Here is a 25,669-nt window from a genome sequence, read left to right as displayed (position 1 = left end):
AACACACTTTAATTTAACCAATAGTTTTACGTACGTAAACTTAATTAAATGTTTAATTCAAAAGTCTCAGTTGACTTAAGGATTTATTTTAACTTTTGTTAGAACATGTTTTCTGTTATAAACACAACCAATCCCTACTGCAAAATACTTTGGCATAACATTTTGTTTATGAATATTTTATAGTGCTCGCCTAGCAATCAAAAGGTCGCAGGATCGATCCTGAGAAAAGTCAGTAGCTTTTTGATGGTTCAAAATTGAACACAGCTGTTCCTGATCATTGGGCTTTAAATAAATGATTCATAATGATGAACTAGCTGATTTTAGTCAGTAACAAAGCTACACAGATCATCTCTCAACATCATCAATCTCTTCATTATTCAATTCATATAGTACTCTATTCATTTTAGTGACGGATGGAATTGCAATTTTAGTTTGGGACGGGATTTTTCCCAGTGCAAATAAGGATTTGGTTTAATCTTGAGTACACATTCTTTCTTGCAGATTAGCCCAGGCAAATTAGACATATGCTCCCCAAAAAATCGTCTAAAGCTGGAAAGTGTTTTAATACCTTTTGGGGGTCCCAAATAAGACTCCTGTGAGTTTGCGACGGATTCTGACGTCTGCTTAAGTTTTGGGAGTCAAAAAACTATGCAAATTTTGCACTTTTTTCAGTTTTTCGCTTATAACTCCTAAATAACGAATCCTAAGGAAAATGTTATTCAAGGGTGTCTTTTAGTGCATTTAATTCCGCGTCGATTGGTGTTAAACACGTCAAAATCGGCTGAGCTGTTTAGCCGCTGTAGCTTTTCAAAGTTGGGATATTTCAACTAACACGGCGCAAATGTTGGTTAATTGTTCAGTTTTTGGGTTATAACTCCTACACTACTACAAACACGACAGAAAGGTGTGCCTGTTTTTGGTTTTAAAGACTAATAAAATCTGCGTAGACAAACGCAGATTCTGCGTAGAATCTGAGCTTTAATTCATCAAAATCGGCCTATGTGTTCAGCGGCTATTGGTTTTTAACCCTAGATATAAAATGAATAAGACATTACAATGAATAAAGTTTTACTGAGTATAAAAAACATATATAGTGTTACAAATGTACTTGGTAGTTATGTTAAGATTTCTTCCGTCTTTTCGGAGAAGATGGTTGGTTTTCACTACTCCAATCATCTAGCTTCCCGTTTTCGGAATCTTGTGAATGGCGAGTAATTTATATCTCTCCTTTGTCACAAAGGGTGGTATCCGATATAACATCCTTGTCTTCTGATGAAAATTTTGCACTTTTTTCAGTTTTTTTGCAACTCCTAAATAACGAATCCTAAGGAAAATGTTGTTTTAAGGTGTCTTTTAGTGCATTAAGTCCCGCGTCGATTGATGTTAAATACGTCAAAATCGGCCGAGCCGTTTAGCCGCTGTAGCTTTTCAAAGTTGGGATATTTTCATCAACATGGCCAAAAGGTTGATTATTTGACCAGTTTTCGACTTACAACTCCTAAACAACGCATGCCATACAAAAATGTGCCTGTAGTTAGTTTGGAAAACACAAAATTCGGCGTGGAATTATGATTATGAATGACTAGATAGTGGCTTATTTCTGGTTATCATCCAGAGGTTTATCCAAAAATGTGTGAAGGGAAGGGTTTCAAAACCCCCTATGCAATTTTAAATCTAGTATTGTTGAGGGGGTTACAAAAATTCCAGGATCTGTCCTAAGCTCCCATTTATACAATCGCATCTTTGGACACTCCCGAATGATGTTAAGCGATTCTAATATACAGGGTTAGTAAAAAGTGTGGAGACCCCCTGTTATTTTTTTAACGGCCCATACTAGAAAAACTAAACTCGGCACACCTTTATGACATGTTATGAAGTACTTTTTGGGCATAACCGTCACTTGGTGTACATCCCCAAAATGTGGGATTTTGGGGGAAACTCAAAAATTTCAAATACAAAGACCCATCGAGTGACCCCTCATTTTGAAGGTCCTGGTAAAAGAAAACCAACAACGCAAACTAGAGGTCTTTATCTCAATCCAGTAAAAAATGGCAGCCAATTGAAATTCTCAGAAGTTCAATTTAACTTACAGATTTCCAAGTCTGGAGACCTGCTGTAAATTTTGTAGCGGCTCACACTAGGAAAACTAAACTCTACACACCTTTTTGGCATGTTATGAAGTACTTTTTAAGCCTAATAGCCACTTGCTTACCAAACCCAAAATGGGGGATTTTGGGGGAAACTCAAAAGTTTTAAATGATAAGCCCCATCAAGTGACCCCTCATTTTGAAGGTCCTGGTAAACGAAAACTAAAGACGCAAACTAGAGGTTTCTTTCTCAATTCAGTAAAAAATGGAAGCTGATTGAAATCTTTAGAAATTGGAAATAACTTGCAATTTTATATTCAATTAGCTGCCATATTTTACTGTGTTAAGAGAGACCTATAGTTTGCATTGTTACTTTTCTTTTATTATGACCTTCAAAATGAGGGGTCACTCGATGGGTCTTTGTATTTGAAATTTTTGAGTTTCCCCCAAAATCCCCCATTTTGGGGATGTACACCAAGTGACGGTTATGCCCAAAAAGTACTTCATAACATGTCATAAAGGTGTGCCGAGTTTAGTTTTTCTAGTATGGGCCGTTAAAAAAATAACAGGGGGTCTCCACACTTTTTACTAACCCTGTATAATAAGATATTACAAAGAGAAAGATTTTATGAAATATAGCAAAAATGTTATTTTTTAGCTTAATAAAGGAAAGATGATAATGGGATGGATGTACATAGTGTTACTATGTATTTAGCCTATAAAAAAAACGATTGGGATTTTTTGTAGATTTTACCATATAACTTTTCTACTTCTCATCATTGGAATCTTAAGAATAAGGATTCATTCTTTGCTCTTATTGGTCTTGCCACAAATGGTGACATTCGGTACCATCTTTTTCGTCAGATATCGAATTGAGATAATCGTGCCCCTTGCAAGTCTTTCAGACATTAGTGCATTATATCCCTGCATTTAATATGGAGCGAGAAAGTGTAAACCTTTTAACATGTACACGATGGTCGAGATAGGTAGACGGAGTTGAGAAGTTCTTGTCGAACCGGTGGATTAGCCGTAGTGATGGGAGTTAACCCATTGACGTTAATTTTCCATACCTATCTCTCTGAATTAAGTACAATTTTAAATGAGCTCTAAAGGATTGGTGGATGAGCAGCCCCTTTTGTTAGAATCAAAGTCAAAATTAGTTGAAAGTATCCTCTAGAAGAGACCAACCCTCACTTGATTTGGATATTTTCTGCTCCCAACCATGTATAGGGGCAACCAGCTTCTGCAACTTCGCCAAGCGTTGTAACCCGTCAGAACACAGTGAGATCCACATTGATTGGAGTAAACAGCATGAGTAGTTTTAGGCTACATGAATAGTTAGATATTTTCGACTCTTCTACATCACACTTTCTTCATCAAACTGCGCTAGTGGGTACGGACCTATTTTTAATCCAAAGTATGATTCAAATCGAGGCTTGGATTTAATGTGGAATATCACGTGTTGACTGAGGGGGCAGATTCTTCTTTAACCTTTGCTGTTGCCATCACAGCTCGCGATTAATGTCACCACTTCCTTTTATTCTGCACAGTTTATGGTCATTATAGGCTTGCCTATTTACGATTTTCTTGCAAGCTGTGCATTTCCATTATGCTTTATACATATTTCGCGTTGATGCTATCATGGGATAACTGCTGAGCTGATTGACATGAGCGAACTATTTTCAGTAAATGGGTCGTGACACTGGAACCATTTGATGAATTTCTTTTTGATCCCACCGTATCCGTGGAGTTTATATTGTCAACTTGTTGATAATATGTTGAAGAGGTACAATATACCTTAACTTGATGGGTAGCATTCACTGCGATGGGCCTGCCAGCGAACCATCGGGCTAGATCCACATCATTGATTCCCCTATCTCGGAAAAAGCTCTCCACAGTAAGATGTTGCTCTCATGAGCACTTGTTCATAGGCCATGCTGCACGATCCATGACGTCACACTAGTGGATAGATTCACTGCCATATCCCCTATGTTTTTGGTAATTAGGCTGGTTGTTTGCCAGATTTCAATGGTAAGATTTAAACTTGACAAGCATCTGATCTAGTGTTAACAATCAATAGCGGTTAAATAGTGAAGCCGATCTTAATGAATTGGACAACATTCTACGCAGACGTTTATGCTCTTCAAACTAACTACAGGAATATTTTTTCTTTAGCATGCGTTAGAAGATGTAAGCCAAAAACTGAAAGATGAATACAGGGATATATCGTATATAATGGGTGGTTGGGATGAATTCTAGAATTTTCGGAACCTCAGACAACAATATTAGACTTAAAATTACATAGAGGGTCTTACTCTCATCACATCTTATTAGATAAACCTCTAGATGACCATCATGGAATAAACCACTATCTAATAATTCATAATCCATTTAAGGACAGGATCTTTGTTGTTACCAATTTTATTAAAATTTCCCAACATTAACTTTAATACATTTTTTTCAATGAAATGGCGTCCATACAAACTAGGTAACAATAAATTGCCGTTATTGATTAGTAAAAAAACTTTATACGCACAATTTTGTGTTTTCCAAACTAACTACAGGTGCATTTTTGTATAGCATGCGTCGTTTAGGAGTTTTAAGCCGAAAACTGGTCAAATAATCAACCTTTTGGCCATGTTATTGAAAATATCCCATCTTTTAAAAGCTACAGCGGCTAAACGGCTCGGTCGATTTTGACGTATTTAACATCAATCGACGCGGAATTTAATACACTAAAAGACACTTTTGAACAACATTTTCCTTAGGATTCGTTATTTAGGAGTTATAAGCGAAAAACTGAAAAAAATGCAAAATTTTCATAGTTTTTCGACTCCCAAAACTTAAGCAGACGTCAGAATCCGTCGCAAACTCACAGGAGTCTTATTTGGGACCCCCAAAAGGTATTAAAACACTTTCCAGCTTTAGACGATTTTTTGGGGAGCACACCCTATATTTGATCTAATTTGCCTGGACTAATAGCAATAATAATGAAAAAAAATCAATTTGGGTAATCTTTGTGACACTGTTGTATAAAAAAATGGTAAAAATACACAGGTAACAAAAACTGTTGAATTTCAAATTTCGGTAATATATTATTTTGGAAACTTTTCTTACATTTCAGGATCCGTCCATCCCTAGTTCATTTCCTTGCATACATTGGCAATATTTTGTGGTTAGTTTAGTAGTGTAGTTCACTAATTTTGTACATACAACTTGTGAATTCATAATAAAACAAAAAAATTTTTGTATCAAGGGTCTAACATAGAGCACAACGCCTAGGGTTGCCTAGGATTTAGGATTTTTAGTGAGGATAGCAGGCTTACCTGGTTGGAAAAAAGTCCAAACTGGCACAAGAAACACAAAACTTTACAACTGACAGCATTTTCAACTAATCAAATCATGGAATGGTGTCAAAAAGGAAGGAGGAGAGAGATGGTCTCTCTTCCTCGCTCTTCGGTCTCTCTTCCGTAGTTGAAAATGCTGTCAGTGACAAGGAAATATTCTAATGTTTTGTGTATATAGTTGTAAAGTTCTGTGTCTCCTGTGCCAATTTGGACTCCCCATCTCAAAAATCCTAAGTTGTATCAACTTAAGATGATTCAGAGGAAGCGTAACTATTGGCGCCATTACCTTGTACCATCCGTCTTCTCTCTTGCGGTGAACATAGATGACGTCTCCTACCCTTAGCTCCAGCTCATACTCACTGTTAGGCGGATACGCTACGATACACCGGAACCTGCAAAACATTACAACTGTTCAAGTGCAGTCAATATAATTATTACTTTATACAAACAGCTGTTACTGTTGTTGGATGCAATTATGTATTAATTTCGTCAACACAACATTTTTAACTGAAATTCTTTTACTAATTTAAAATTTTTGGATGTCAATTGAGTGGTATATTAATGGTGATGTATACAATACAATGGTAAACACAAGGAAACAGTTATAATGCTTTGATAATATATTATGTTAATCAGGACAATTTCCTCAATCAGCAGACAAAATTTACAGCTGTATCCTCGACTCACAGATTCTTTAGACTTGCAACACAAGTATTGAAAACAGCCGTTTTCGCTGTAGTATGACAAAAATGCTAATTATCTGCCTAAGTTCTTCATTTACATGTTCTTAACTACCTCAATCTCTATGTTCCAATCTTTGCTACAGAATCGTTCTGTTTAGCCCATAACCCACTCTACTTATCTATTGTGTCTTATACAGCTCATACTTAATCTACTCCTTTATTGACACTCACCGTTCCCGTACAGGAGGTACCAGCTGTTTACTCTTGCGGTCGGAGCCGTCTAGTGAGTTAGACTTGCGGTGAGTGTGTGTGGGTGTAGCGGTCGGGTTGGCAACAGCGACGGGCGTCGGAACTTCACCTCTGTACCATACAAACATGGGTCAAGTGTGTTCACATAAATAGTACATTTATTCAACATTATCACAATGTTTTAAAAACGGCTGATAGAATAGAAGTTTAATAGTCTATGATCATTATTTGTATTTTTAAGAGGTCTAACTTATGAATTAAAAAATCTAATAGATGAAAATTTGGGAGTGCTTACTACATACTGACTTATCCGTTATATGATTTATGACTATTTCAATGTTCCTTTCTTTTCCTGTATGATTGGCAATAAAGAGGTCGGTGACCATAAAATATTTCAATTCGGTGTTTGTTTCGGTGTCTTTTGTTCTATTGTGTAAATAGTACAAAAGAACAACTTGCAAACTGAATCGACTGAATATGAACCGAAAACCACTGAGTTTTTTTTTTCTTTTTCGGCATATAGAAAATAAAATACATCTTCCAACAATATCCGATATATATACACTTTACTGTAAATATGTACAAGATGGTAAATACATAAAATATGTGACAACTGTAATCGATTTCGACAAGTTACACCGGTCATCATCAAGCCCAGGTTTTTTGGCATGCATAATAAGCCTTCTCCAAATCCTGCGGTTTGAGGGACACTAATATACACATTATTTATTTAATGATAAAAAAACAGACAAAGTGTATGGGTGAAAGATCTGATTGTACCAGCGTTGTGGAACAACAAACACATAAACTTAAGTTAACAATCTAAAATTTGCATGGTTTCCCCACAAAACAGCTGGTACTGTGAACGATTGTTTCTCGACCATAAAGATGGTTCCACTTCTAACAGCTTTGAGTTTCACCAACAATTTCATCCAGTTAGCTCAGTTATATTGCTAGAAAACTCTAACAATGTGATGAAAATTTCTAAAAGTACTATGATTTCTATTTGGCCTATTATCATGCAAACCACACTATTGATAGCAAACCACAAAACATTGTGCGTGCGACATTTTGTGTGAGTGTCATGCAAACTATACAACACAAAAGCACACATATTTACACATCATCAGTAATAAACACAAAACTTATTAGAGTTTATACACAAAATTGTCACTTTATAAATTATAAGATTTAGGATTGGTTGAATATAAATAGGAGAAAGGGTAATTTCTTTAATATTCTGAATCGATTTTGAGATTTCAATTAAGGTTATTAATATTCTTCTATAATACGGTTAATGTATAAATAATTGGAAAGCCAAGTGGATGATTAACAAATTTTATGAAGGTAAAGAGTCCAAGTGCTTATCTGAGAAAGAGTCCATGAGCTCGATTAACCCAAAAAAGGTACAAATTACAAAATATGAAACTTATATTTTTCTCATGACATTTTCAAGAGTAGATGGAAGAGAAGGGCATTTTCTGTCAATTAAAAGATTTAAGATATTGTATTTCCTTAAAGATATCATTAAAATTCGTCAGTTGGAAAAGCATACATTTGATACATGAAAAACTAAAATCCGTTTATGCACTAATGCTATTTTTTTTTTTCAGGTTGGAACTTTATAATTATCTATAAATCCACTTTAGGACTAGGTTATTTTAGCTTGGGTTAGAACCAAGACATAACTAATAACTACAATTAAGTATAGATACATACACATTATATATCAGCAGTGAATTGATGGAAAATTAAAAGAAGAAAACTTTATTTGTATTTTCCTATCAATCCAGAAGAAGTACCATATTAGTACAAAATATCAGTATTTGTTTCAAAACCTTTTTTTATTAGCCCCTGGGCCCTGGACTCTAATTCCCTTATGTAAGCTTGTTGAACTCTATCCCTCTGAAAAATTCCTATAATCAAATAACAAACTTCAGGAAAAGGGTTGGCAACTTTACACTATTCTCTAATCAACGTAAGAGGTAAAAATAATTCAAATTAAAACAAACTAATTCACAACAATGATATTGAATATACACAGGTACGTCTATGTGGGGGACATGATATACCTCGAATGGTGGGGAGTGAGGTTCCGATCTTTGTGTCTGGATCGCAGCCGATGGTGGGGAGAGCTGCCGTCCAATGGTAGTGCTTGTAACAGCTGACTTGGACAAGAGCCCGACCTACACACACTTAATATGTCTACGAGACCCTCTACTGGTACAAGTATGTTACTGTTGTCAGTGGATGTTATAGATTGGTGGAATGATAACATTCTTTACCAATACACACCCAAATATTATTTTAGTAGTCAAATTGTAGACGTAAAACAATAAGCAGTCACACAGAAACAATAACTATTACAAAAGTGTATGTACAGTAGAACCCCTCACGTTCGGCCAAAACGGAACTAAGCCAGGCAGGATAGGATTTGGCCAGATAAATTAGCCTATTACAAAAATAATTTGTGCCTAATAATATGTAATTATAAATGCGGTTCAAAGGAATGTTTAAGTATTTTTTGCTATTATTTTATTAGAAAAATATACATGTTGGTGAAATTAAATAAATTTAAACATGCTTCTCACTACAAATTTTGTATAAAGTTGTCTACTACTTTTTCAAAGTCAAAATTTAAAATCAATAAGAAGGGGCTTTTTGAGTGGGCCATAGACCCAAGTCAAGTTAAGGCTTTATTTAGCAAGGAATTTCTAAAACTTAATATGGTTTTTTTTTAGTTTTTACTTGATTTTATAAAATTATTTATACTTATTTAAACTAAGTTCTTGGCATTATCAAACAACATAGATATTGCTATTCTTTAAGTATGTGTGTGACTGTACGGCATCTACAATTCGACAAGACTCAAAGAAGAAAAATTCAATGTTGTGAAGTGCTCAATAACAAAATAAACTCCAAAACGTAGTAAACCTGAAAGTTTCTGTGACAAACATGAGTTACACATGTTTTGTCAATCTGTACATCTTCAGACACATTATACCACCACCACACACACAGCATGCCTTCAGAGTGGCAGTAGAAATCAACACATTCAAGCTGCAAACAATATTAAGCAATATTTGTACAATAAAATACATTCGTTAGTAGTGGATATTTATGTTAGAGCACATTTCACTCTATATTTACACAGGTATTTGCTTTGATGTGCTGATTTCTACTGCACAAGAAGATGAACCCCAGAAATATTTGATAGGCTATGTATTCATATTAGTCACACAGTGCGTAAGCTTGTCAAGACTGCTAGGTGGGTTGTACCATTGACTATAAACACTACTAGATTGAAAACCCCATGCATTTGGTTGTGAACAAGCAATCAGCACACTCTGGCGGGAAGGGGCGATCATAGCGCTGACGTCACTGACCAGTAGGTGCTGCCACGATGTGGCGGGCAATGAAAACATAGTGCTGTCTGCTGTTACGACGCAATGAACAGACAGCCGACAGCTGAGCCATGCTACCCGCGCCCACGTGACTTGCCGGAACTGCACATCCGCTCCCCGCTCGCCTCGGTTTCGTGTTGTTAGAATTGAAGCGCGACTGATCATTAATTTAACTGCTTCGCTAAGAATCTGAGATATTAGACAGGGACTCGTATCCTAATATTTATCGTGATATTTTAGTGGTTAGTGAATTTGATTGATAAAAAAGATGTCCTGTAGATATGTATGAATTTCCTATCTAATCAAATTTAAAACGTCGATGAGAATAACTTAAATACACATTTGCGTAATCAAACGCGTCATGTTGTAAATGTTTTGTTGTAAGAATTTATAATAAATATTTAATTAGAATTGAGAAAGTGTGATATTTTATCAATAAATAAATAAATTGATTTATCCACAAATCACAATTAAATTTTAATCTAGTAAGTATAGTAGAATACATCCACCTAACACTTTGAAACTAGTGAACGAGCTTAAAATAACGACCACACAAAACGCCCAAAGCAAATAAAAACTGCAAAATGTGCTCAGAGAAAAAGAGAAAGTGAAATGACAGAACATGGGGGGTGGCAGAGCGTTCGTTCGGTTCGGGTAAGGGCATTGCCTTCACACAATACCCGACAACCCCTAGGCTACACTATGATTTACAACATCTGTCTGCTATAAGGAAAAAGGCACCAGTTGATGTGTCAGTAATATGAGACATTGCTGCTGTAAAACGGGGTTAAATATTTGATAGGCCTATGGTAAGCCTTAGTTTTAATTTAGAAGTGTGATATAACTGTTACACGTCCTTTAGTTCCGTTATCAGCCAATTTTATATTTATAATAAACTATCACCATAGGGGCTCAGCCTGTGATCGATGTAGTCAATATGAAGACCTATGAACGGTTTAGGTTTATTAACTACCCTTACTTGGACAAATGTCGTACGTGGAAAGTCTATTAAAACTGTGTAGTGGGGAAAATATCATAATTAATTTGGTTCTAAAACATGTTACTATTATTATATGGACTTAAAAAAAAAATAATACTGCAAGCTAAATGTTAATTATTATTACTTTAAACGGTAGGAGTTGATCCAACTCCAGAAACGTTGAGTATCCCAAAACACAAGAAACATTGATGAAGTTCAAATAATAATAATGGTGTAACAATAGTCTTGTGAATATTTGTTTACGAAACCAGTAGGGACCTGTACAAAGTTTCTGTGTTTTGGACGATTTTGATATTGTGATATCAAATTTACACTGCTTAACGTATAATTGAAATAGCCTTCAAAATACACCGCCTTTTATAATACTATATGTTTATAAATGTTCACAAATCAATGGGAAAAAATAACCAAAATGGGTATTTGAATTTTTTACCAGCGAGAATATATTACAAACAATTAAAAATCCGAAACGACCTTCACCCCCAACATGGTGATTTATTATATAACAAGTGTGTTTCATACATAATTGAAGTTCATTACCTAAACAATATCCTTTGTTTGGTGATTTCAGAGATAGAATTATGTTATGTGATATGAATATATGTTATGTGATTGTGGCCAATTAACAATACTTGTGTTGATAATGTTACTTCTTGTAATATTATATTGAAATACAACTTATATCGTACTATATCTCAATGAATGCACTTTGAAAAACTACGCTATTAAGTAAAATTTGTTTACTTTTAAAGTTTTAGTAACACACATCTAAACACATCTAATAATTTGTACTTTACGTTTTCTTACCGTGGCAAGACCTGTATTTGTTTTTTTTTTGTTTTTTATAAGTCTCAGTTATCTTTCAGAGGTGTTACAGTATAAGTATTAAACTTTATGGGCTTTATTTAAAAAATGATTCACATATTTCATTTTAGGTAACACATTTAATTTCATTAAATAAACACAAATGCATAGTATTTTTAATATAATTATGTAAAAATTATAAGCCAATTCAACTAACCTCCTCAGTGCCTAAAATATAAAAAATCGCCTACAATATAAACTATATTCGCGATTTAATTATTCAATCGTTGATTCACTATTTGTTTGCTTTTATTAACTGTAGATATGTGCTTTGTTCTTTGTGCATGTTATTATTTATACTTTTTCATTACTATTTACACTAATTACTAACTAATTACTACACTAATTACTGGTTATACGTTGGTTAGTCTATGGTTATACGTAATAAATATTATTTTTACACAATTGTTTTAAATTTCATTTACCACTATTTCAATTTAAGTATCACATCACTTTGTAAAAAGTGTAATGCAAAATGCCTGAATTATTTTGCAATGCAGATTTGTCACATTATTTTTCAAACCAGACAACGAGAACCCCAGCGTATGCAGGAGTATATTTTCCTTTAACGCATTAAAAACACATTTATTTGTATACAGCAGAACCAAATTTTTGACCAGGGTGTTTTATATTTTTATACATTGGGTTGTCTGTAGCTGCCGATGTGGGGTCTTCATTTGCTAAATCATAGGGTCATAAACGAGGGATCGTACACTTTCACCGTACCCCAGCTTACAAAAGCCGAGATATCCTCGCGGTCACGTCCCAGTGGGCATTGACTATGCAGCGGGGGTGTTTTTACAGTCTGGGAGATCCAAACAACAGTTTGGACTCAACAAGTTTTCTTTGTACTGTACATAAGCAAATAAGAACTCATTTTTCTGTTAATTCAATTTATCTTTCGATTATGTGTTTGGAGTAAAGAAATTATATAACCTTCACTAAGCGTTGTTAATGTTAAAGATTTTTACGATGATAATTTTTAGAATGAATACATTTTGCACTATTTGCTTTAGAATTATAAGGACCATCACAGAAGAATTTCAATCAGAATTAATTTTTTTTTTCAAAAATCCATTTCTCGGTTTTGTCATAGTTTTATGGGAAAATAACGTAAGTTTCAAGAACTTTTGAACCGTAGTTTTTACCGGAATATGGGGCTGCACTAGATGTTGTTAAGAATAAATACCCCCGCCGCAGCAAACCTGCAGACTAAGCGAATTTCCATTTGCCTGATTGGATTTACACTAAAATATCTCCTTAAAAATATCACATTTATTCCCTATTTAAATAGAATCAGTTTAACACATAGTTAGGTTTACTGCAACAGGGAGGGTGAAAGTGTTTTTTTATGTAAAATGTTAATAGTTAGTAAGAAATAAAAACATTTTCCAAATTTGGGCAAAACATGTTAATAAACAAGCAAACTACAACAGTTTACTTATTCTCCATAAGAATAACATGAGAATTTTAAATTTACAATTTTTTGGAATTTTCTCCGTAACCATTAGGCGCATTATAACGCTTCATTATACTAAATTATTTGTTTTTTTAAGCTCTACAAAATTGTTTGGAAAGAAATTGCAAAATTTTATGTTTTTTGGGTCAAAAATGGGAAAAACCCATTTTTACCCCATAAAAGCCCCCATAAACCCCCGTTCCCATGGTCCAATCATGCTGGTTCGCGAACTCGTTCGAATAAACGTAGGTTTACAGGTTTGTACCAAATTTCATTAAAATCGGATCATTTTTGCTCGAGTTATCGCGCTAACGGACACATATATATATATATAAATATATATATATATATATATGAATTTGAACGGATGGTGTTTTTGGCCTCTAGGGACCTCAAAACGAAAAAAAATCGGTCCCGGGTCCAGGTCTTACCATGAGTACTACGGTAATAGCTTATTCCCTATATGGGAAATTCGCTAAAAGGATTATCACATACGAGTACTTAATTCAATCAAAACAGGGGGTTTCTTTAGAAATTAAAATTTTTTCTTGTATTAAGGGATATTTTGTTGAAATACCATAATTTACAATGGAATTTTAACCGTAATTTTTACAGAAATTGGAGTTATACTATTTTGTTCTGAGTTACAACATACTACAGTACTATTTTTTTCAAAATCGTTCGGTGATTTCAGACATCAATTTAGTGGATATATCCACTCAAAACTCATACTCGAAAATTTTTGGGTAAACAATACTTTATCCATGTACTAACTAATATGGGGAGAAATTAAAAATAAGTTGTCAAAGATTTGCTATACCCTCCTGAATAAACTCCTACCGTACCAAGCATACGGACGGTACGTGTAAATGAGTAAACAAACAAAACGCGGTATCGCGCGCGCAGCAGTAGCCTACTACATCAGGAGCAATGACCTACATCGCATTCACACAGCTGCGCCGCCGCCGCCGAGTACATCGCGAGCGCGGGCAATCGTTCACTCCGCATCGCCGAGTCTAGTCCAACAGTTTAGTCTAGTCTAGTCCGCCGCTAAGCTCAGTCCAGTCCAGTTGGCAGCAACTGCAGCGCGCCAGGCGACGGTTCCATGAACTTCGTGGTGACGGTGCTGCGATCTAAGTAGAGGGGTCAGTACTACGTGCATCCACCGTGCACAACACAGTACATTGTAGAAATTTCCTGTTCACGCGTCCTCCCGCATAGTCTTCAATCTAGTAGTGTTATATAGTCAATGGTTGTACATGTATGAACTAACCTAAACTGTTCAAGTATGATGTTTATGGTAAAAAGTTGCTTTGGGCTAAAGATTTTAAGTAAATTTTGTAATGGATTTGTTAAACAACAGGCTTACCTTACTAACAAAAATAGATGAAAATGCAAGAATAAACACATAACACGTAGAATTTTCGGAGCTACTAGCTTCTTGTTCAGTAGTCACTTCTTAATCACTACTGAAGAAGCTAGTAGCTCTGAAAGTTCTATACGTAGTATCTGTAAAATATGTACATTTTCATCTATTTTCATCAGTAATTTAGCCTGCTGTTAAACTTATCAATTACAAAATCCTAATTTGTACAAAAGTTGAGATTTTAAATGACTGTCAATGTATGGTGCTGTTAGCCTCCATGCTACGTTGCTGGGGGAAATTCAATTTGTACTATCCAACGACTAGAATGGACTTGCAGCGTTGTTGAAAAGTTTGTGTAATTAAGTTCCATAGAGATCAAGTTGTTACTAGGACTAGGTACAAAATATTAGTTTGTTTCAAAACCTTTTTTTCTATTTGCCCCTGGACTCTAATTTCCTTGTGTAAGCTTGATGAACATAGAGTTCATAGGGATAGACCCTCCAAAAAAATCCTATGTCAAATAACAAACTTCAGGAAAAGGGTTATTTGCAATCACAGCTGAAATCTAAGCAACACCTCATACTGCTACCCAGATATGTTCCCCAGATACCCAGATACTGTTTACTGTTTGATATGAGTAAGATGAAATATCATCTTAAATATATCTTAAATATGATAGATTTTTACTTGAAGTTGGTTTAAAAGCAAGCTCCAAGATGATAAAAAGTAAAATATTCAAAACTCAATCGATGGTGTGGAAGCTAAAATATTTAATGTAACACTCTGTAAAGTGGTCTTTTGTTAATTCACTACTATAGTTTTGGACTAATAGAGTCCATCTTTAAGTGACAAAATATCTAGTCATGTCTGGTTTTCAACACACATGATTTCAGCTGTTTTGGCAGATCTAACCAACATGTAAGGAATACTAGATGTTTTTATCGCAAATACAGTAGAACCTTGATAATGAGACTCTCACGCGAATTGTAAAATAAGACTTGTTATCAAGGTGTACTTCTTATCGAGGTTTGCAATAACATGTGATTAGGGGTAAAAAAATTTTAAGGGGATTTGAAAATGACACTTGTCATCAAGGGCGACTTGTTATCGAGGGTCTTCTTATCAAGGTTCCACTGTATGAAATCTTGTAGTCCAAAACTATAATAGTAGAGATCTGCTAACAAAGGATCAATTGACAGACAGGTAATTTAAACTATTTTGAGTAATCCAGTGGCTATCACCGTTAATTTCTGGATACTAAAGTAGACATCGCATCTAAATGGACCAGCTGTATAAAATTTTTTTTTCTAAAAAGAAAATAGTTGAATTAAACACTCACCTAGTGCGCTAGTGTCTAAAATTCTATTTCCTGTCTTTATTTATGTTACCGAGATACTTGACGTGACATAACATGCTATAGCTAACAATAAATCGTCCTAACAACTTAGATTTATACTCCAATCACAAATTTAGGTGGTTTTAGGGGAAGAAATCTACCCCTCAACGTCTTGACCCTACCATTAAAACATAGCTCAATAGCTGAGGTTTGTCAAAACGTCAATCAGCTACAACATATATTAAGAAGAAAAAAATAGGGGAACTTCTTCTCAAAGTGCCTAAATATTGTGGACAGAGTATAGTTAAAAGAATGTGTCGACACGATTCAACTACATCCGTAGTGAACTGGCGACAACTTCAACACGGGGATGGAATGTCTAGTTACGATGTCGGAGCTACTGTATTGCATACCTGACGTGTACTGGAGGCGTGTGTGTAGGAGTCGTCGTAGTGACAGAACCGTCCTCAAACACAGGGTTGTCCATGGAGTAAGACGGAGGAGGAGACCGAGACTTCTTCATACTTGTCAGCCTTCGCATCAGACTCACAGACTTTTTGTCTCTCACCTACAATATGGACAAACAACATTGTACAAAAAAATATATCTGAAAAAAAGAGCAATGAAGCGAAATCAAACAGATTTTTGGAAGCACAGAAAAGTCTGAACGTAGATAGCAACAAAAAAACATTAAAAAATATTTAGAATTAAATAGTTGAGAAAAAATTAAAAAAATTACATGTTCCACAAAAAGTAATTTCGTACAAACAACACTAGGTAATAAGCCTATATAAGCTTAAAGCATTTGAATTAGTGCATAGGTTCAGTTGCTATCAGTGACTTACCAATAAAAATCCGTTGAGCAAACAATGAGAGTATATAACAAATTTTGAAATTAAACTTTTAAAAGTGTTGACGATTTGTGTTCTGTCATCCGTCTAGTTAAATACTATTTAGTGTCCTTTATATCCTTCTATATCATATCTAGCTCCTTCAACAAATAAAATAAATATATATTTGGGATTAGATAAAATGATATATTGACACAAATGTTATGAAGAGTCGTCACATAGCTCCAGGGATAGCCAATATTTTTCTAACTTCTAGCTATGGAGCTTCAAAATGAATTTTTTGTTTAAAACCATCATCAGGTTTGCAAGAGATAATCTTGATACGATAAAAATAAATATAACGTCCTTTATCGAGGTTAATATTACGAAAAGAACACAACATTGCTTCAATATCACCGATGACGATATCAGAAGACAAAGCAATGTTACTACAATCAATAATCCTTCTTGAAAGCAATTTTTCAAAAATCAACAAAAAAAGGGTTGGGATGAGGATGTTAAGTTGTACAGTACCTTATCAGTAGATCTAGGAGGCGGTGAGACCACGGTGGTGTTAGGCGGAGAGTTGACTGTCGTGGACTGAGCTAGTCTTTGAGGGGAACCACCATCCTGTGACTGTGAACCTGTAATACGAACATCACTTCATTATCATCTTATCAAATCAGAAAATCATGTACTGCAATAATGATGGTTTTTCAACCTAAAGAAAACTCACTCTTAGTTGAAAATGCTCTGTCAATGACAGTGAAATATTCTAATGTTTTGTGTATTTGTGTCTCTTGTGCCAGTTTGGACTCTCTTTCCGATTCAGGTAAGCCTGCTATCTTCAAAAAATCCTAAAAACCAGGCCTTTGTTCCTAAGAATGTAACGATGATACATCCTAAACATTCCTTACTGTAATGGGTATTGCCTTGACTTTTCAAAGGGCTACCTGCAGGGTTGCCACCCATCCCGATTCTGTCGGGACAGTCCCGATTTTGGGACCTTATGCCTGTATTTAAGCCTATGTTAATCCAGAGGGGAGGGGGGCATGTCCCGATTTTTCCCTAACCTAAGGTGGCAACCCGGCTACAAGGGACACTAAAAGTTATAACCTTTTACGCTGGGACAAATTTAATTCAATATCAAAAAAAATCCCCGTTAAATTTGTCTATTACCAACATAGAATGTTCTTAAAAATGAGAATATAAAATCTTAAATATAGCACATGATACCACAAAATTATGTCCATGAACGTACACAATTTTAAATACGTCTGTAAGTTTTGTCCTACATCTTTGAGAATGGCCTACAAAATTACATACATACACTAGTGTTTGAGAAACTTCAGGATAGATTTTCTGGATTTAGAGAACATAATGTATATTGATATTTTGATAGAAATCTACAGGCTGGACTTATTCACGTCTAATCGAGTCTTATGAATAAACATCGGCAAAATCGGGAAAACCTCTGAGGAACATCATCAAAGTCTACCACAATAAAGGCAAAATATCTTCCACAATGGAGAATACATCATCATGTTCACCATTGTGACAAAAGTGAGAGCAGTCTGGCTGTTAAAACCAATCGACCCATCTAAATATATAAAAGGCAAAGCCCTCACTGACTCACTGACTGACTCACTCACTCATCACTAATTCTCCCACTTCCCATTTACCTAGGAGGCTGAAATTCCGTACATCGATTCTTTGGGCATTAAATAGGAAAACTAAGCAGTTTTTATTCTGATCGGGCTTTCAGGCTCCGTCCCGGTGGCTCTGGAGTTTCCCATGTTAACCTTTTTTCATATTTAAAAGGAATTAATGAATCTTAACAGCTGTTTCAATTAAACAAGTTGGTTCTGTTCTATGATGTTCAATAGCATTAAAGTTACAAGGATTACCCACAGGGTGCAGCACTATTATTATTTTTTATTTGTGACAACAGCTAGTTTGCAACCAAAAGGTGAGTGAGGGTAGCGAACGAACTTCAATCTGGAGGCGAGTTAGCGTAGCGAACGAGCTAACCTGAAGGCAAGTGAGCGCAGCGAACGAGCTCCAACCCAAAGGTGAGTGAGCGTAGCGAACGAACTTCAACCAGGACGTGATTGAGCCATGCGAATTCTTATAAAGTTAAACGGGGCAAAGCCCGCGGGTACAGCTAGTAGAATATAAAACTATGCTAAAATATAGAAACATGAGCTGACAGAGTTACAGGTAAAGTCATGACAGAGAATGCAAGAGGTTCAACCTACCACTGGACGGGGTTGAAGGAGTTTCCCCGTGCCAGGAGGCAGAGATCTGGGCGGAGGACATCTCTGGAGCCACACCTGGGTTAATAACATAAAGGTCACCTCATTGTGTGAAAAACATTAATGAAAGAAAAACTGAAGGCAGCATACACTTATCAATATAAGATACTGCAATAAGTACACACATATGAGTACAAGGTACCAATGAAATGACTGAGAAAGGAAACACACTAGGGTAACGTTATAGTTTAAAGTAAAATAGAATAGTTAGGGGTTTTTTTTTTAAGGAATAGAGTCCAGCTAGCTTACCGTTGAAAATTAGAGTCCAGAAGCTAATAGATATACAGTGAAAGAACACAAAACACAATACTGATATTTTGTCCTAAAGAAGGATTTTTCAGAGTAGGCTGAAGATGAATCGTTCTCGTTGAAACGGTTAGTTTCTCTTCAACATACTCTTTGAAAAGATCCTAATGGACAAAATATCAGCATCGTGATCTGTTAGTGTATATCTATTAGCTCATGGACTCAAATATATAGGTAATCTAGCTGAACTCTATATTTCAAAAATATCCTAACTAGGGAAAGTTATTGTCCAATGTTCCAACACAAGAAATTACTTTTTTAACATAAAATGGTTTCCCAAACCAACATAAAAAATTAGAAAATTGCATAAGAGGTTAGTAATAAGAATTAACCAACTCTACACTGCGAAATTAGTAAAGATAATCCCAGAGGAGTATTAACAAATTCTGAAAGCATTATAGAAGAGAAAAGTAGCTACAAGGCAAGGTCTTACCTTTTTGACACTGAACCAGTATCTTATAAGGTTAAACATATGGTACATACCAGATGTGTTATGTTGTGTGGGCGCTGGTGCTGGCGATTGTCTCGTATAGCTACGAGGATGAGGTTGTACAGCCACCGGGACCAACGGAGCAGTCTTGTGTATAGTCAGAGACAGACCTCTCACTTGCGCTTGTAGAGCTGACAGTGATCTAGAGAGAAAACAACAGTTAAATCTTAAACTATACGGGCTGACTTAATTTAAAAAAGGGGTCTGCTGACCAGACATTGTCACATCGGGTCGGGTCAAAAATTCTAGTACTTGTTTATGCATTTGTACACAATTTCTCCAATATCACGGTGAATGTCTTTCACGATCATGGGAAAATAAAAAACGTCTACTGCCGTCACAATAAATCCTAGAACATCTACAGTCAATTTTCTTCCGGTGTCGATTCCCACATTTTTTTCAGGCTAGACCTAGGGGTTGTTTCATTTTACTTAGATAAAATTCATTGGTGATCTGGTGGAATTTGAACCCACAACCTCAGGGACCGAAGTCTGGTGCTCTACAGGGTGGCCGAAAATTACACCAAACACCAAAGATAAATTGGTATTGATTAAAACCACATAAATTTATTGAGGACTACACCAAGTGAATGTAATTTTTAGTCTAAAACATCGGTATGCATACTTCTATTGTCTCGGCAGAACTTGTTTGGACGCCAAATTTGTTGGCTTATTCGTTTCAGCATGTCGGGGGTGACTTGTGAAAAAGTTTTCCCTTACTCTGTCTCTCAGTTCGTCATTTGTAACATAACGGGATGGTAAAGGTTTTTCAAATCGCGTGACAAAGTCATTCATAGTGTCTTCCATCATTTTCCTGGTATGTGGACGTTCATGTACCCATACAGTAGCAATTAAACGTTCATTGATACTAAAAAAAATTGTGTCTGCCATCCTGACTCGTTGAGCACTGGTCTTGAACCGAGCGTCACCGCATCCTAGGGCCGAGGCGGTGGTGGGGAAAGGAGAGTGAGGCTCAATTCTCTCACCCCAATGTTCCGCTACTACTCATCAGCTGATCCCTTTACTGATCAGCTGAGTTTATAACAGTGTACTACATACTGAGATATTGTGTAATGGTACATTTCGGCCGCCCTGTACTACTAGCCCAGCTAGTTCCCTTTTTGATCACTGGACTTTTAATGAACGACCCTGGTTAACAAACTCGTCAGTAACAAAGCTACATATACTCACTTGGCAGGAGCCACGTAGTTGCCAGGGAACACTCCGCACTTGTGGCTGCGGCTGGCCGTTCCCTTGAACCACCCGTCCTGACACCTCTCGGTGACCGTGTAGACGCTGCCTCGTTTCAACTCGAGCTCGTCCGCCTTCTGAGGCTTGTATGGGTACAACGCCACGTAGGCTGCTGGTAGTTGCAGAGCAGAGTGGGGGGAACCTTGTGGTGGGGGGATTTCTGACGTACGGCGGAGCCTGTCCACTCCTTCTACACCATTGCTCTGTGTAGGGATACAAGAATTAACCGTTGAATTCATAATATTTCAAGTGTCTAACAGATTATTGGGGACATTTTCCATCACGAATTAATGTTTTCATAAGGTTTGTGATAAGGATTCTGATCCTCAGGCAAGAAGTATTAAAACATTCAAGGAATAGTACACAAATCCAAGCTGAAAAAACAAAAACAACTAGCCTACCCACAAAAACAATCGTCATTAATAACCATGAGCCAATTTTGGTTACTGTTTAAGAAGGGGAAATCTTATTATTATCCATTCTAAATTAATGTTTACATTCTGGCGTTCCTGTTCGCTGCTGATATACGACGCTTTTTGTCAACACAGTGACATGTTGAGGCATCCGTCATGGATATTAAAATAAAACAGTCGATACACACAATTTACAAGAAATACAAAAACAAAACCAATACTTTCCTGACGTACCATTTTATTTGAGATCATTGAATTGGGCTGATGTTTCAGCCTCTTTGCAGAATATGCCTTGTCGATCAATTTTCACAGCAACAGAAAACTATTCTCAATGCCAGCAGTAGTGATTCGTCTCTTATATTAATATTTTAAATACTTGAGAAATTTACTTAAGAACTGTTTCTGTTTTAGTCAATGTTTATAAACTTAAACTTTCTTTTTCTGTTAGACTCAGTACTAAATACTAACCTGACTGTCCAGGCTGATATCCGTCGGGCTGAGTATCTCTGCCGAATGTCTGAAAGCAACATCTTAGTTACTAAACAGAAATCACCTTCAGTATAATAATTTTGAAATAAAATACTATAGCTTTCTGATTTAAAAAATGGTATTTTCTTATTATAACAACCCCTGTGAATCTGTTGTAGAAGAAAGTGACTTTTAGTGTTCTCCCAGGGGGATCAGTTGCTGAGGGTCTTAATCCTGGGAGGTCTAATTTGATCTTCGGCACACATTTTACATTTTGTACTTGTGACTCAGGGTCTAAACGGACAGTAGCCAAAGGTCTAAATCCCGGAAGGTCTAAAATTACAGTCAATGAAAAAAATTTTATCCACCGTTACTGTTTTAGACCTTCTGCTACTGCCCGTTTAGACCCTCAGCAGCAAGACCAAAATGCAAAACGTATGACAAAGGTCTAATTAGACCTTCCGGGATTTAGACCTTCAGCAACACTCCCCTCCCAGGGTACCTAACTATCACCATACTGTTACTTAAAACCTTTACTTATTTTCTAACAAAAACTTATTTATTGCTATTTCAAAGGGTTCACAAAACTGTTAGACCACCATTCTCAACAACCGGAAGGGCAACTGTGTACCTGACCATCCTAAAATGTTGGCGACTTGCAGACCTATGCTTTAAACAAAGTACTGATTGGTTACCTGTTGTGCGGATGATGCAGTACAGGTGGCGGTGGCGACGTCGGGGATGACGGGGCCGTGCTGCTGCTAGACGTGGCGGGGGAGGAAGAGGACGGAGACGTGAGCGTGGTGGAGCTGGAAGAGTCTGACGCAAGCTGCGGTTGATGTAGCTGCGGCTGATGTGTTTGCGGCTGATGTATTTGTGGCTGATGTGTTTGCGGTTGATGTATTTGCGGTTGATGTATTTGCGGCTGATGAACCTGCGACTGCGATTGAGGCTGTGGTTGAGGCAGTGACTGGGGCTGAAAGGAAAACAAGAGTAGCGAACAATCCTATAGACAATGGCAACGTTCGATGCTGAAAGCATAACTTATAGACTTCTTTGAATAATTCTTGCTTCAGTTGTTAAAACCAAATTTCATTGACTTTGGAAGGGGATAACGACTTAATAGACACAAAATCAGAATCAAAATGGATTAGGAGACAAATCAATCTCTCCTAACCAAAAGTAAGAATATGGATGTAACTAGGTTATTAGGATTTTTACTGAGGGTTGTCTGAATAGGCAAGCTGCCCAAACTGGCACAATAAACACAAAACTTTACACTATAGGACTACGAATTGTGGATATTTATAGGCATGCATTGTGGATTCGATACTCCCTGGTGTGGATTAACGTCCGCACGAGTGAGTACTACGACTATCCACAGTACTATCTTGATAATTAGACCAATTCGTATATACCAAGGAAAAAATGTGGTTCAGATTCCACTATAAACTGTTGCCCTTAGTTGCCATTAGCTGTATGGGCTATTAATTAACAGCTGTATCTAAGGAATGTCGGCCTTAGTCACTAACAAGACTACAAGATCGCGCCACTCATCCTACACTCATCTCCATTCATACTTGGCTTAAAATACCTACTTTGTATGGTCGCCATTTGATAAGAAAGTATAAAGTATCAAATATTAGAATATTTTACTGTCACCGACAGGATTTTCAACTAAGGCTAACCTTTAGGACTGAACCTCTCTCTTCAAGTCATACTTTCTTTGTTGTATAATGTGTCAGTGACAGTGAAATATTCCAAACTTTTTCCCATTCAGGTAAGCCTGCTATTGTTACAAAAAGTCCTAAATACCTAGGTCCTTGCTCTTATGCTCTATCTTAGTTCCTTGACCTCCGTCAAAATAGTTGCTTACCTGAGCTGGGTGGGTATTGTGCGAGTGGTCCGTGGGTATGAGAGGGGTGGCGTCCTCCATTGTAGGCGTGGGTGGAGCCAGTCTAGACGGGCCCGGCTGTGAACTGAAACATCAGAACAAGAACAATCAAATGTGGAACAAAACACAACGTACACAACTGCCATGTAACTACCAAACTAATAATTTTGAATTGTAGAATAAGGATAGCAGTTAGCTTACCTTGGAGATGAGTAGGTAGGCCATAGAATGATAGAATACAGAAGAGACACTGAAGAGAACATGTCTTCGTCCCTAGGATTTAATCAAGTGTAGAAAAAGTGGAAGGTAAACCCAAGGTATACTCTCTACTCTCTGCCAATTCTTTACACTTGACAAAGTCCCTCAGGAGACAAACCATTGTGTTTTCAGTGTCTCTGTATGTTTCTATGTCCTACCTACTTCTTCTTCACGGTAAGCTAGCTGCTATCCTCCTTATTACACAATTCAAAATTCTGGCCTAGAGCCTTTCCTTAAACAAAAACAAACTATAATAATATGTGTTGAGTCGTAGAGAATTTTAAATCTTAAAAATTCTATTCTCAAAATGTATTAATTTAATTTTACCCCAAGGCAATCGGAGAGCATGAAATAAAAACTCTGCTTCTCAGTTCACACACTTTTTAATATCAGGTTTTAAAATTGGATATATTGAATTATGACAAGAACTGTTATATTAGATTAGAATATTAAATGAAATCTTCCGGAAGGTTAAAACTTTTAAATCCTAAAAATCTGATAGAAATATTGTAAGAGTATTTTGAATAATTGCTAAATAAATTAAGTTAAAAATTATTTTCTACTTGCGGAGTCTTTCTAGAAAAGTCCAGGTTGTGGTGAGTTTCAAGTGAGGTCGTGACGTGGGTAGCGAAGCGGTTGTAAGAGGGTTGGAGCTGGCGATGTCGTCTGGGAAGGTTGCAGAGGGTTGGCCTCAAAGGAGTAGCTAGGAGAGTAGAGGTTTGACGTAGAGAGACTCTGCTAGTGGTCCAGTGATGCCCGTAGAGGAGAGGGATGACTTGAGCTTAAAAGTGGCGTGCAGGTTGACGACAGGAGAGAATTACCAGTCCATTCACTTGTAGAGGTTTCATCCAAATATTAATACTGAAGATTTTACTTCATTCACTTCACATCACTGTCACTGATACACTGAACTGTACTATTATGTTCTAACATTGGTTATAATTAAAAGAGAGAATTTAGACTACATTTTGAATCTATAACTACAATATATTTGAGGACATGTTAACTAGAAGGCAGTAGTGTGTAGACTGAGACAGAGCAAAAAGTGAAAGCATAAAACAAGAACAATACTGTCTGGCAGATAAGGAAAACGAATATAGATAAAACCAACAATAATGGAATGCATTGGAAATACCAATGTCCAGCCAGTCCATTCATTACTTTTATCAGTAGTTTATTCTGATATTATATTCAAAACTCTACATACCGCCCACCCAAATGAATATTTGCAAACGTAAAAACAAAAAATCAAACAAAACAAAAAAAGGAAAGGGTAGTTTATGAGTCAGTCAGAGGGAGGGAAAGGAACCAGCTTGTGAACTGGGCACACAAACGTCCCTTGTGCGGTTTTGATCTTGACTGCTCTTACTATTCCGTCACGTCCAGGGAAAGTTTCTTCTATTCGCCCGATTGGCCATTCAAGTGGGCTGGTGTTCTTCATTTGGAGGTATGCTACATCACCAACTTTGACATTGGGTTGAAGGGAAGTCCATTTTCTACGAGGAATCAGGGTTTGAACGTATTCCTGTGACCATCTCTTCCAAAAACACTGAACAGCCTGTTGTAGAAGTTCATATCTTTGTAGTCTGTTCATGGGTGTGTCACTGCAGTCAATTTCAGGTGGAGCTAAGATTGGCGATCCAATAATAA

The 25,669-nt window shown here is 36.4% G+C and overlaps 1 protein-coding gene across 4 annotated transcripts in view; it reads right to left on the bottom strand.

Annotated features, from left to right (window-relative positions):
- Positions 1-25,669, bottom strand: part of LOC128985877 (E3 ubiquitin-protein ligase SH3RF1) — a 54,228-nt gene that overhangs the window by 5,149 nt on the left and 23,410 nt on the right. For 2 of the 4 annotated variants that reach the window (XM_054405834.1, XM_054405832.1), the window contains exons 8-18: positions 23,744-23,846; positions 22,563-22,843; positions 21,868-21,916; positions 20,927-21,189; positions 19,730-19,878; positions 18,884-18,958; positions 17,160-17,269; positions 16,209-16,363; positions 8,439-8,552; positions 6,349-6,477; positions 5,721-5,826 (exon numbers count right to left, since the gene is read on the bottom strand). In XM_054405834.1, coding sequence (XP_054261809.1) covers positions 5,721-5,826; positions 6,349-6,477; positions 8,439-8,552; positions 16,209-16,363; positions 17,160-17,269; positions 18,884-18,958; positions 19,730-19,878; positions 20,927-21,189; positions 21,868-21,916; positions 22,563-22,843; positions 23,744-23,846 — 1,534 coding nt within the window. The remainder of the gene's footprint in view (positions 1-5,720; positions 5,827-6,348; positions 6,478-8,438; positions 8,553-16,208; positions 16,364-17,159; positions 17,270-18,883; positions 18,959-19,729; positions 19,879-20,926; positions 21,190-21,867; positions 21,917-22,562; positions 22,844-23,743; positions 23,847-25,669) is intronic. The other 2 variants (XM_054405836.1, XM_054405835.1) reach the window with 2 other exon arrangements.

Source organism: Macrosteles quadrilineatus, unplaced genomic scaffold, assembly GCF_028750875.1.
Source record: "Macrosteles quadrilineatus isolate MER2022 unplaced genomic scaffold, UCM_ALF_1.0 Scaffold_2__2_contigs__length_208266976, whole genome shotgun sequence".
NCBI lineage: Eukaryota > Metazoa > Arthropoda > Insecta > Hemiptera > Cicadellidae > Macrosteles > Macrosteles quadrilineatus.
This window is presented reverse-complemented; position numbering and strand designations above follow the sequence as displayed.